This window comes from Cannabis sativa, chromosome 8 (genome assembly GCF_029168945.1).
Source record: "Cannabis sativa cultivar Pink pepper isolate KNU-18-1 chromosome 8, ASM2916894v1, whole genome shotgun sequence".
NCBI classification, from domain to species: Eukaryota; Viridiplantae; Streptophyta; class Magnoliopsida; order Rosales; family Cannabaceae; genus Cannabis; species Cannabis sativa.
The window spans coordinates 26,567,794-26,580,128 of NC_083608.1; the positions used below are offsets into that span (position 1 = coordinate 26,567,794).

The 12,335-nt window shown below is 31.9% G+C and overlaps 1 protein-coding gene and 1 long non-coding RNA gene across 2 annotated transcripts; both read left to right on the top strand.

The window, feature by feature from the left end:
• Positions 1-649: 649 nt before the first annotated feature.
• Positions 650-1,664, top strand: LOC133030218 (uncharacterized). The gene is made up of 2 exons (XR_009684089.1): positions 650-1,012; positions 1,232-1,664. It is a non-coding gene; the product is annotated as an uncharacterized LOC133030218 (long non-coding RNA).
• Positions 1,665-7,741: 6,077 nt separating this feature from the next.
• Positions 7,742-11,955, top strand: LOC115700856 (aluminum-activated malate transporter 4). The gene is made up of 6 exons (XM_030628520.2): positions 7,742-8,771; positions 8,905-9,042; positions 9,138-9,401; positions 9,537-9,673; positions 9,778-9,924; positions 10,826-11,955. Exons 1-6 carry the CDS (start codon positions 8,402-8,404, stop codon positions 11,510-11,512), a joined length of 1,743 nt encoding a protein of 580 aa, XP_030484380.2. The 5' UTR covers positions 7,742-8,401; the 3' UTR covers positions 11,513-11,955.
• The last annotated feature ends 380 nt before the right edge of the window (positions 11,956-12,335 follow it).

Below are 12,335 nucleotides of genomic sequence, written 5' to 3' on the forward strand. Positions count from 1 at the left end.
TATTTTACTTAATGAAACAAAGATTTTTTTTTAAAAGTACTTTGGTTATTGTTCAATCTGATTCTAGCAATAATTATTTGAAAATACACAATAATACTATTATTACATGCATGGAATCTAATAATTAGTTTTGTTGTTTTATGTAATATTGGTTTTTAAGTTTTCGTTTTTAATTTGGTTATTTAATATGTGTTAGTTTTAAATTTGATTATTTTACGTAATTGATTTCCTTATGTCTAATTTTTAATTGTTTATTTAGTATAATTAGTTTTTGTGATTTAATCACCACTACAAAATGCTGAATTTGCGTCAGTTAACATGTCTCACTAAAATAGTTAACTGAGGTTAAAAATAGACAGAGATTTTATGCTTTAGAGTGTAACTGAAACTAAAAAAATATCAATTTGCGCTAGCTGATACTCCGACGCTAAAAGAAGAACGGAGAAAAAAAGTGAAAATTTTAAAAATTGTCTTTTACATTTTGCTTCGGTGGAAAACTGATGCCAATTGTTTTTGCTTCGGTTAAATACAGAGGTTAAACCATTTAGCACGGTTATCCACCGAAGCAAAAAGATTAAAATTTTGTAAAAAGCCCCATTTTCACAAAAAATATTTCATTTCGTCTCTTCCCCCCCCCCCCAATATTTTGAAAACCTAGCAGATAGTCGCGCGCGAGAGGTTTACCCCTTCTTCCCCGGGGATGCACTACCACCCCAAACCCCTAATTCAACTTCTACATCTCATTTCGCCAAAAATCTAAACCCAACTCTCCTCTCTCTTTCTCCACCCCAAACCCTAATAACATCGATCAAGCCTCTCGCTCTCTCTCTCTCTCTCAACCAGCAACATACTACCACCCAAACCTCGCTGCTAGATCTATGCCCCAAACCTCTCTTTTTGCCCCCAAACCCTGTTGCTCTCTCTCTGCCCTAAACCACGCTGCTCTCACAATATATTTATTGTTCTAGCATTGATTCACTACTCCCACCACCATCGATTTAGATTCATTGAGGTCATCTCTCTCTTTCTAATTTCATCTTTTCCTTTGTCTTTATTCTTGGACTTTATACCTTTCATTTTTTTCATTGTTCAAATTCAAAAATTCTTATATTATTTTATTTTTCTTTCTGTACGATCTAAATCAAAAATACCATCATTTTTTTTTGTATAAAAAAAAAAGCAAAAGAATTGGATTCCTAACCCTAACTTATTTCTTTTAATTTCTCAACAGAGGACTTCATCAACAAATTTCTCATCGGTCATTGTTGTCATCTCCTCCATCGAAGTCTATCTTTCATAAAAATTTTCAAGGTCTATTTTCCTTTGATTATTATTATTCTTTATTTTGAAAGAAGGTATTCCTTTGATTCTAAAATGGCAATAATTGATGAGTCGTCGAATTGGTTCCTCTTATAAACTTAGGGAAAGATAAGGTGTCCACATTTAAACCCTGTTGTAACGGAGGAAAGATGATGAATCACCAATTTTTTTATTTTTTTGGTGTTTGGAAGTGTTCTATCAATGTATGATCTGAACTCGTATTAATATCATTTTACCGATAATTCATTTTATATTAAACGAGTGGGACCGATCATGGTTATAAGAGCTTTGTCTTTCCTAGCTTTTCCTTTATATAAGTTAAATTACATGGAGGTTTCTAGTTATGAAGATTGATGCAGTTCATTTTATGGCATTAGTAAAGTTAAAAGGGCTTATGTTTTTCATGCTCTATGAAAGTAGTATTTAAATCTATCATATTCATTTATTGGTTTTCACTTATTATTTTGTATATGATTCTTTTTTTTTAGCACAACAAGTACCAATTATATATGTTCTCTATTAATTTACTTATTTAATATTCTCTTTGACCTAAAAACAAAGCAAGAAGGCATCAACTCTTGTGCATGAACTAGAAAGTGCTGAGCAAAGCAAGACTCAGATATGACTTAAGTGGAAAAGAAGAGAAAGCGTCGTTCTCTAGTATTGTTGAATCAAAAGTATATTAATAAATTAGCACTACTTTTTTTCTTTTAAATTTTTATGACATATTGTTCTCTTTGTACATCTGAGTTCTCCAATCATTTTCAACTTTGTCATTATTAGTTCATATTATAATGTAATATAAGTTATTTATTGTGGGAAAATTACATATAAAGGTACAAAATCAAGTCGATGAAACTCTAAACAATCAAACGATTAGCAAAGACAAGATTAATAGATCGAGCACAACAATTGACAGTAAAATAGGGGCAAACAGAGTATGTAAACCAAAAAATAATAAAATTCAAAAAAAAAATAAAGAAATCAACAACTAGTTCAAGTCCGATAGATCGATGTGATCTATGGCTCTACTCCAGTTCTAGAACACCCCTGTAATCCTTCTTTATTGATTGAGCAAGAAAATGTACTAAATAGTCGAGATGAGATTCTTTGTTGAGTTCTCACAAAGTTTTCAAACTCTCACGCTTTATACTCAAGAATCGTCTTCATCTACAGAAGATTCTTCTTACAAAATTTAAACCCAATCTCTCTCTTTTCTCAGCACCTCTCTCTCTCTTCCTCTCAATCTTTTTTCTCTCTGAAACTCTCAATCTCATCTCTAATTCGTAATTCTATCTCAAAAGTCAAGGTGGTATTTATAGGCTTAAGATTAAGATCCTAAAGTCGGTGGCTGCAAGAAATGAGGTTGTTAAGTTAGTTAGAAATAAACTCCTCTTTGAGTGAAGTCTCCATGTCAACTTAAGTACCAGAGCCTCCGAGAACATAAACGAGCTTCCGGACTCGCAGACCATGGACACTTGCTGAAAGAAAGTATTGCTTGCCGGAGTGAGTAGGCACCTTGTATGGTCCCCAAAGATCAACATGCACATATTCAAGCATCTTTTTAGCTGTATTCCTTGGTGGAGTGAACTTCAGCTTATGTTGTTTTTGTTAAGATTTTATGCCCTAAAGAAAACCCATTTCAATATAATCTAATTTGTTGTCAATAAAAGATTAGAAGTGATTTATGTTTACATGTAGTTTTCATGTTTATGGTTTAATGTATACAATTTCTGTTAAATCTAGAACATATAGTTATTCACAATTACAGTGATGTCAACATAGTGGAAGGTAATTGTGATTATATGCTTCAAAAGATAATGTCCCATGATTCATTAGTGCATTGGATTTGCACTGATATAATAGTCAACGATAAAGCTTACTTACACCTTGGATAAGTTTTATGTTCTTTCCAGGATATTGGCAAATTATGCTAGTATCGGATGTATGGAGTATACATTGGACTCGGACCGATATTGATCTTGGTAAAGATATTATAATCTTACCGTTGTATCTTTCTAAGTCAATATCACTAGTTGATCTTAGATCAAAAGATCTTAATCCTAATATGGTTAGGTTCGATCTCAAGAGTGTTATTTGTGTTCTTAGAGTTGTTAGTTAAAGTCTACCATTTAGTTTGGGTCACACGTACAGCTTGAGAACATGATAGTATAATTGAGTAGGAAGAGTGTTACTTGTGTTCTTAGAGTTGTTAGTTAAAGTCTACCATTTAGTTTGGGTCACACGTGCAGCTTGGGAACATGATAGTATAATTGAGTGGGAGCGCTAATCATAGATATGGAATCTATGACTTCTATTTAAACATAGAAGTGAAATGATGATTTCCTTCGAGCTTGGCTTAATAGAGATAAATGGAAGAGCTCTTATTTCAGTGATTATATTAGTATACTGAAATATCATTTATAAGAAGCTAAGTGTTTTAAGGATAAAATACATTGACGGGTGAAACAGTAAATTTAATCTCTACTCGGTGTAAATCATCTATAGAGGATCTTTGATTATTGGGATTAGAACGATGGTTAAATTTCATAGCATGTCTATATCGTGGAACATATAGAGCGTTTTATATAATTAAGAGTGCAATTCAAAATCTATAGTGGTGCAAGGAGGAATTAATAAGTTAGAGAATTCACTTGGTAAATTCTAGATCTACTTATTAGAAGCTCGGTTATATAGGTTCATGGTCTCCATACTAGTTGAGACAATACTGCTTGTAAGACTCAGTTAATTGATTTTAATTAATCAATTATAATTCTAAAATTAGACAATGTCTTATTTATGACTTTTCACTAAGCTAGGGCTTAATTGTTAAGAAAAGAGGTTTCAAGGTTTATTTATTAATTAAGAGAATTTGTTAAGTCTAATTAATAAATAAATTAAATAGAAATTTTATGTGATAATTAATGTTAATTATTCAATAAATAGATTTGACATTTAAGTGGTTGAATTGGAAAATATGGCATTTGTGAAAGAAAAGAATAAATAGTTGTCTAAAATGGCAAAATTCTAATTTAGTGGGGCCCACTCTATGGCCGACCACTTAAGGTGATTTTTGCCCAATTTTTATCAATTTTTTAATGTCATATAATTTAAATCTAACCCTAAGAGAAATAGCATAAAAGGAATAAGACACTCGGCGTTTAGTCTCAAGCTACTGCATCTTCCTTGAAAAATCTCTTGTCTCCTAAAAATCAAAAAAAGAAAAATAACAAGTAGTTTCTCGCTCATCAGCTGAAGCTGAGTATCGCACAATGGCCAATGCAACCTCTGAACTAACCTGGCTCCTTGCTCTACTAAAAGATTTTGGTATCTCCCACAGCATATCAGCCAACCTTTACTGTGACAATACTGCTGCCATACACATCAGTGAAAATTCAGTGCACTATGAATGGACAAAGCACGTGAAAATTAATTGCCATTTTATCTGAGAAAAAGTTCAGCAAGAATCCATCCAACTTCTCCGTGTTTCTTCACAAAAGAATTTAGCTGACATTTTTACTAAGCCCTTACAGCCAATTCCCTTCTCCAATATTGTATCCAATATGGATGTATTAAACATCTACACTCCATTTTGAGGGGAATTATTAGGCTTAGACTATTATTTCTGTTTTTACTGTTAGTTATTTCTGTTAAGTTGTTAAGTAAGGTTAGTTAGGTTGTTAGCTTGTTAGTTAGAAGCTCACTGTTTGTATCACGCCTATATAAAGACTGTTCTGTACTAAGATTATTTTCAGATTAATGAGAGTTTTTCTTTCTATTCTCCAACTCTGTTTTATATTTGATATATGTGCCTCGTCCCATCCCACCAAATTTTATATAATAAATACAGAAAAATACTGAGCTTATAAACTCAATCTTTAAGTCCAATTAAAAATTAAAAAAACTAATTTATTCCTCCATTGAAAAATTATGTGGCTGTGCTTCTTCTGAAAGCCATTAATACTATCTGATATTATTAATATATAATCATATATGTAAAAACTTTTAGATGGAGAAATATGGCTGAAGATAACCCAACTCACAAAATTGACAAAATATAAGTCTGACTCTTGGAAGTGAGAAACACCAATTGCCTTTTTTTTTTTGCTTAAATCTTCTTCTTTTCCTGACAGGGACTTTCCAAGGCTCCATTCAATAAAACTAACTCACTTTAATTTTATTTATGTATTAATAAACTCTCTTTGAAATAACAAAGGAAAACTAGTGAAGGACAAATGATCTATTTCTTCAGTTCCATGTGATATGGCAGGCTTCAATTATTACAAGAAAAAAAAGAGGAGAAAAAGTACACATAATATTGAAGTAGATCAAGAAGAATCAGGGGAGAAAATAAATAATAGTGGGCTCTGAAATGAAGACAAAAATTGTATTAAGTTAAATTGAAATAGATCAAGAAGAATGTGTATTTTAAGTGAATATTGTATTTGGCTATAGAGTATATTCTATACAAGGGGGAAGAGTGTATGATTAACGCCATAGAAGGAAATATAAGGAAATAGTTCTCCTAATAAGTAATAAACAGCCGAATGAATTAGGGAAGAAAAACCAGCACCGCACTAGAGTGGGCCTCATGCCTTGTATCATGAGATCTAAGATTCGAACTTAGCGCATAACTACACATAATTTTTAGGGATAATTTCACAAATACACAAACAAAAAAAACAAAAAAAAAATAATAAAAATAAGGAATAATTACATAAGGCACCATTTTTTGTAAAATATTTACATTTTTACGTTCAAAGAATATGTTTTTACATTTTTACAGTTTTTCAAAAAATAACACGAAAACAACATAAAATCAACAAAAAAACAACATAAAAGTAACATCAAAATAACATCAAAATAACAACAAAAAAACAACAAAAAATTAACAACAAATGAACAAAATTTCAACATAAAAAGACCGTATTTTATGTAAATAAAATCAAAAAAATCGTAAAAATGTTTAAAAATTCCGTGAAACCGTATTTTTGTTGTTTTTTTTTGTTGTTTTTGTGCATTTGTGAAATTAACCCTAAAAATAATAAAAATACAGTTTCACGAAATTTTAAACATTTTTCGAATTTTTTGATTTTATTTACAGAAAGTACGGTTTTTTTATGTTATATTCATGTTAATTTGTTGTTGATTTTTTATTATATGTATGTTATTTTTTGTTGTTGTTTTGATGTTATTTAAATATTATTTTCATGTTATTTTTATGTTGTTTTCTTATTGTTATAATAAAAAAATTATTAAAAAAAAAAAATCTTTAACCGTAGAAATGTAATTTTTTTACAAAATTATCCCTAATTTTTACACAAACAACAGTGATGTGTAATTATTCTTATGTAATTAAAAGTGATATGATCTTAATAATATAAATGGTTAGTTTTTAATGCACATAATGTGTGTCATTTGAGTATCTATCCAGGATTACTCTTGAATATATTTATAAATAGGCTAATTCTATCAAGGATTAACATTTTTGTCTCTACAGTTGGAGCATCTATTTTTTATATTTTGAAAGTTTATAATAATTTAATTTTTTATATATATACGACAATCTTTAATTATAGTACACACAATATAAATAATACTAAAAAAGACTTACAAAAAGAATAAGTACACATCCAGTTGAATGTTTGAAGTCAGTTCTCCGCGCATTGTAAATTGTTTTAAATTTTTTAAAAACAAGTAGAATGTTTATTATAAATAAGAACAACACACTAAAAAAAATTGTGTTCTAAGTAATTGCTAAAAATAATAACATCCCCAGCTATAGGAACAAAAGTAGCAACAAAATTTTCCAATATATAATAATGTGTACCCTTTTAGGTGGAGAGGTAATTATGTGGCAGTGCTATTATTCCTCATTATGGAAGAACTCCTCTTATGAGTGTAACTGGTGGGCTTTATCGAGTTAAAAATTGCCAATAAAGTAAGGGATCATTAATATTACAAAACATGTTATATGCTAAAATTTTTACTTCATCACATGCAATCAATTAAAAGAAAAAAAAAGAAGGAAATATTAGGGAAAGGGCATCAACACAGGGTATGGGACAAAATCTTCATGTCCACTATTCATTCATTCCCTTCAAGTGTAAAGTCCGTGACTTAAAACTAGAAGTTGGTGTATCTTTTTCTTTCTGGTATGATTAATATCAGAATCACCCATAAATTTCATGACCCAAAGTATTCATGAGTCATGGCCACTCCCTTTTTCAATCTTTCTCAACTTCAAAGATTTCACATAAATTATATGACCTCAAATGGTTTGTATTTGGTACACAATTTTCTAGAATATGTGTCTAGTTTCTTTCCCTTATTCAATTCCATAACCAAATATTTCATCTTTTTGTTCAATACATATCAATCCACAACAAGAAAACGAAACTCTGTCTAACCAAATTGAACAACATAAAATACCATTTTGTAAGAAAGAAAAAAAAAATAATTTACAAACTAGTTATGTGGTGGAACTTCCTTCACATGGGTCCACGTTGCCTCTTTCCTAACTTTTGCTTATTTGCAATGTATTTCCAATCTTCTACGACATTATTATCATTTTTTTTAATAATAAAAATCACTAAAAAGTCATAATAAAGTAATTATGGTTGATATGGAAACAATTTGGGTTATACTTATTCAGATAATGAATACATAATAATCCTTTGTTATATAAAAAAAATGAATTCATTCTCTGCTCTGTTTCAGTAAGTTTTTCAGGGGACCCCAGGTTTTGTCTTTCTCCAACCGCCATTCAAAACATCTGAAATCCCGGATTACCAAAACAAAAACGACGTCGTTTCGTACCTTTTTCCACCTTTAAATTTTAATACTGTTCTTATTCAATATCAATTACTATATTTCTTTGTTTGATGAGATCGTGCCAGCCACCTTGAGAAGCCTAAAAAGAGAAAAATTCAAAGAAAAAAAAGCTAGTCATTTCATATAATATATATATATACATAATTCAGTTTCGTACCCTTTATCTCATTCCTTATTCTCCTTTTCATGAATCTTTAAATTTGTGGGGTTTTTTTTTTCGTTCTTGTGGTGGTGGGGTGAGGAAGAAATGGCAGCCAAAATTGGGTCTTTCAGGCATAGTTTTGCCGAGAAAAGCAAAGAAAGATTACTCTCTAGAAAGGGTTACTCGGACTTTGGCGCTTACAGCATGAATGGTGGCGAAGAAAGAGTCAAGTGTGGGTGCTTTCGATTCATGTCCGATGGATTTGTCAACTTTTGGAGTTACTTACACAACATGTTTGTTCAATTATATGAAATGGGTCGCTCTGATCCTCGCAAAGTCGTCTTCGCTACTAAGATGGGCTTATCATTATCAATTGTTTCACTGCTTATCTTTTTCAGAGAGCCCCTTAAGAGCGCTGGCCAATACTCCATCTGGGCAATCCTTACAGTCGTCGTCGTTTTCGAATTCAGCGTAGGTATTAGCTTTCGTGATCATTTTTTTATCTCAATCTTCTTTTATTATTCAATGATGATTTTGGTGATTTTCAGATCATATTTTTATGCTTAGAGATGTTAAGTCCGTTGGGTTGTTTTCTGTTTTTGTAATAGGGGCAACTCTTAGCAAAGGATTTAATCGTGCTTTGGGAACATTCTCGGCTGGAGGGCTTGCTTTGGGTATTGCAGAAGTATCTGTTTTAGCAGGGAGATTCGAGGAAGTTATCATAGTAATCAGTATTTTCATAGCTGGTTAGAGATACTAGTACTTTTGTTTTGTGTTTTGGATATCCTTTGGATCATTCCTTATGGCTTGTCCTCATTGTGTTTTTTCTTCAATGTTTTAGGATTTTCTGCTAGCTATATCAAACTGTACCCAACAATGAAAACTTACGAATATGGATTTCGTGTGTTCTTGTTGACATACTGTATCGTCTTGGTTTCTGGGAGTAAATCCTTTTTCCAAACGGCATTTTATCGGTTACTGCTTATTGCAGTAGGTGCTTGTATATGTTTGGTTGTAAATATATTTATATACCCCATTTGGTCAGGGGAGGATCTACATAAGTTGGTGGTCAAAAATTTTAAGGAAGTTGCTGGCTCTTTGGAAGGTATGTCATTGGTTTGATGATGCACTTGCACTAGCCTTCTGATGCTAATTTAGACACTAAATTGCTTGTGTTTTCTTTTTGTTTTTAACTGTAAAGTGATACAAAGAACTAAGCCATTTTAGATTCTTTGATTAGGTTGTGTAAAAAGGTATTTGGAGTGTCTTGAATATGAGAGGATCCCTTCAAAAATTCTTACATACCAAGCTTCTGATGATCCATTATACAGCGGCTATAGAACTGCTGTTCAGTCTTCAAGCCGAGAAGAATCTCTGGTATGCTTGATGTTGTGATGGTGCTTTCGAGCTCTGTAGTTCTCTTCTTTAAATAAAAGCTATAAAATTTTGAGCCTTGTCATTGTTATTTTTTGCTTTGGCAGTTGGACTTTGCAATATGGGAGCCGCCCCATGGCCCTTATAAGACTTTCAACTATCCATGGTCTAGCTATGTCAAAGTCAGTGGTGCACTAAGGCATTGTGCGTTCATGGTAATGGCAATGCATGGATGTATACTCTCAGAAATTCAGGTAAACTTTCTACTGTAGTCTTTACAATGATCTTATAGGAGATGTATGTACTTAAGGCAAAAATTTAGATGGAAGGTTTCTTCTTTGAAATATAGAATCTAATATTGGCACATCTTACCTCAGTTATTAGTATTACGAGACATTTCAAAGTAGGATTGAACTGTCTTTCCCCTGAAGTAACTTGCCTTATTATTTATCTGTCATTGATTTTGGAGCTGATAAACTGGGCTATGATCTAGGAAAAAGAAACATTAAAATATAATAGATGATATAAGCATGTTATGAGAAGAAGTATATTCCCTTTACCTATAAGTTTTCTTATACACCTTTTAATTCTTATGAAACCACAACTAAGAAATATTTGCTCGCAAGTATGGCCTTTCATGTTTCATGGCAAACACAATAGTGAACTCGAGTTTTGAGATAATGTCCTTTTATTTACATGTGTCATTAAGCTTCTTCAACAAAATGTGATCGAATTATTTGAAGTATAGCCGAAACAAATCTAAAGCCTTTCTCATAACTGCAACCTACTCCTAGAATACTTAAATTAGATGAATCACAAAATGTCATATTAAAATATTCTGTGGTGCCTCTGTTGATATGCTCAATGTATATATTCGAGCCATGTTCAAGTAAAATTGACATCATTCGCTTGCTTATTCAAAATTGAGTGTGGTCGGGTATGATGAATGGAATATAAAAATTATACTTGTAGAAAGCAAGTCAAGATTCGAAAAATACATTTAGTCGTCATTACAAATTTGTCTGTGATGAATGGAATAAAAATTATACTTATGAATGGATGTGTTTCTATTTCCTACATTATGTATTACCTTTCCCTGTTAGCTGTACTGTACCTATTATATTGGAAGGTAATATAAAATATGCATATCTGTAGGCACCAGCAGAAAAGAGACAGGTTTTCCGAAGCGAGCTTCAAAGAGTTGGTACTGCTGGAGCAAAAGTGTTGCGTGAGCTTGGGAGCAAAGTAGAAAAGATGGAGAAATTAAGTCCCACGGACATACTTTTTGAAGTTCATGAAGCAGCAGAAAAGTTACAAATGAAGATTGACCAAAACTCGTACATTCTTGTCAATTATGAAAGCTGGCAAGGAGAAAAACGGCCAAAGGACTTCCCTGATCCTGAGAGTTTCATCGATCCTAGAGAGAATGAAAATGCAAATTTGGTGATAACATCTCTCAGTGAAACATGGGACACCCAGAATCCCATCATGGGCATTGATCGTTCCATCTCAGAGATGTCCACAGATAATGTGAAAAACCAAAAATCATGGCCACAGCTTTCATTCAATACCAGTATCATGATTAATGAACATGAGTCAAAAGTGTATGAAAGTGCCAGTTCCTTGTCTTTAGCAACATTTTCTTCACTTCTAATTGAGTTTGTTGCAAGACTTCAAAATCTTGTGGATGAATTTGAAGAGCTTAGTGAGAAAGCTAACTTTAAGGATCCCTTGAAACAATCAGATCCAAAAGAGGTTTCTGGGTTTTGGACTAGACTTTTAGGGCGCCTGCCATTCATGAATCGAAAACCGGATTCAGCTTTCTCAACAACTTCAGTTTGATTCTATGTTTGGACATTCATAAACAGTTAGTAAAGTTGATATACTAGCTTGCTGTTTGGTTATTTTTGTATTAAAGTAGATGTATAGAAGTAACTCAAGGATGAGCCTAGCCATTGGAGAGGATGTGGGGATCTTTCTTCATTTTTTTCTAATCTTATGATTATGTGGAAATCCAAGAGCCTCCAGAGGCATAACTATTTTAAATGCCAAGATGGTGGAATAAATCTCATATGGAGTAAATGAGACTGCAATGGACCCAAGAGGATAATCTTTCTAGGGGATTTCATTTACAACATTGTTTGAATTTTGTTTTGTTTGGTTTTTTATTTTTTTTGGATATGTTGAGTGAAGACATAGTTCAGAGTAAAAAGCCAAGCAGAAAAAGTGTAAATGTCTTTGATATTTTTCCAACAATTTAATAAGCTTAAAGTTTTGGTGATAAACTTGATTGGGTGGCATACATGTCACTCTTATGTTTGGCAAACTTCCCCTACCCTTTAAAGATCATACTTGTATTTTTAGTGGTTATATTTCAAGGACTTGTATTGATCCACTTCGATTTCCAAAAATAAGAATGAGGAACAAAAAAAAAAGGAAAAGATACATATGAGATCAAATCCCTTCCCCCAACTCAAGACACACTCCTCCCATTGTCAGCAATGGTTTAAACTCCCCTCAATTTTGATTTTCTTTTCTATTTTTTTTTTTTAAAAAAAAAACAAACACATTACATTTTAATAATTGTTTAGTATTTTTATTAATAAAAATCTCTATAATTAAGAAAAATAATAAGTGCTTTTCTCAATATCCATGCCTCCCTTTT

Bases quoted from the DNA above. Each gene is read 5' to 3' on its own strand.
- LOC115700856 (XM_030628520.2), top strand. From the start codon at position 8,402: ATGGCAGCCAAAATTGGGTCTTTCAGGCATAGTTTTGCCGAGAAAAGC. The intron at 9,402-9,536 runs GTATGTCATTGG...TTCTTTGATTAG, and splicing joins AGTTGCTGGCTCTTTGGAAG to GTTGTGTAAAAAGGTATTTG. The intron at 9,674-9,777 runs GTATGCTTGATG...TTGCTTTGGCAG, and splicing joins CAAGCCGAGAAGAATCTCTG to TTGGACTTTGCAATATGGGA.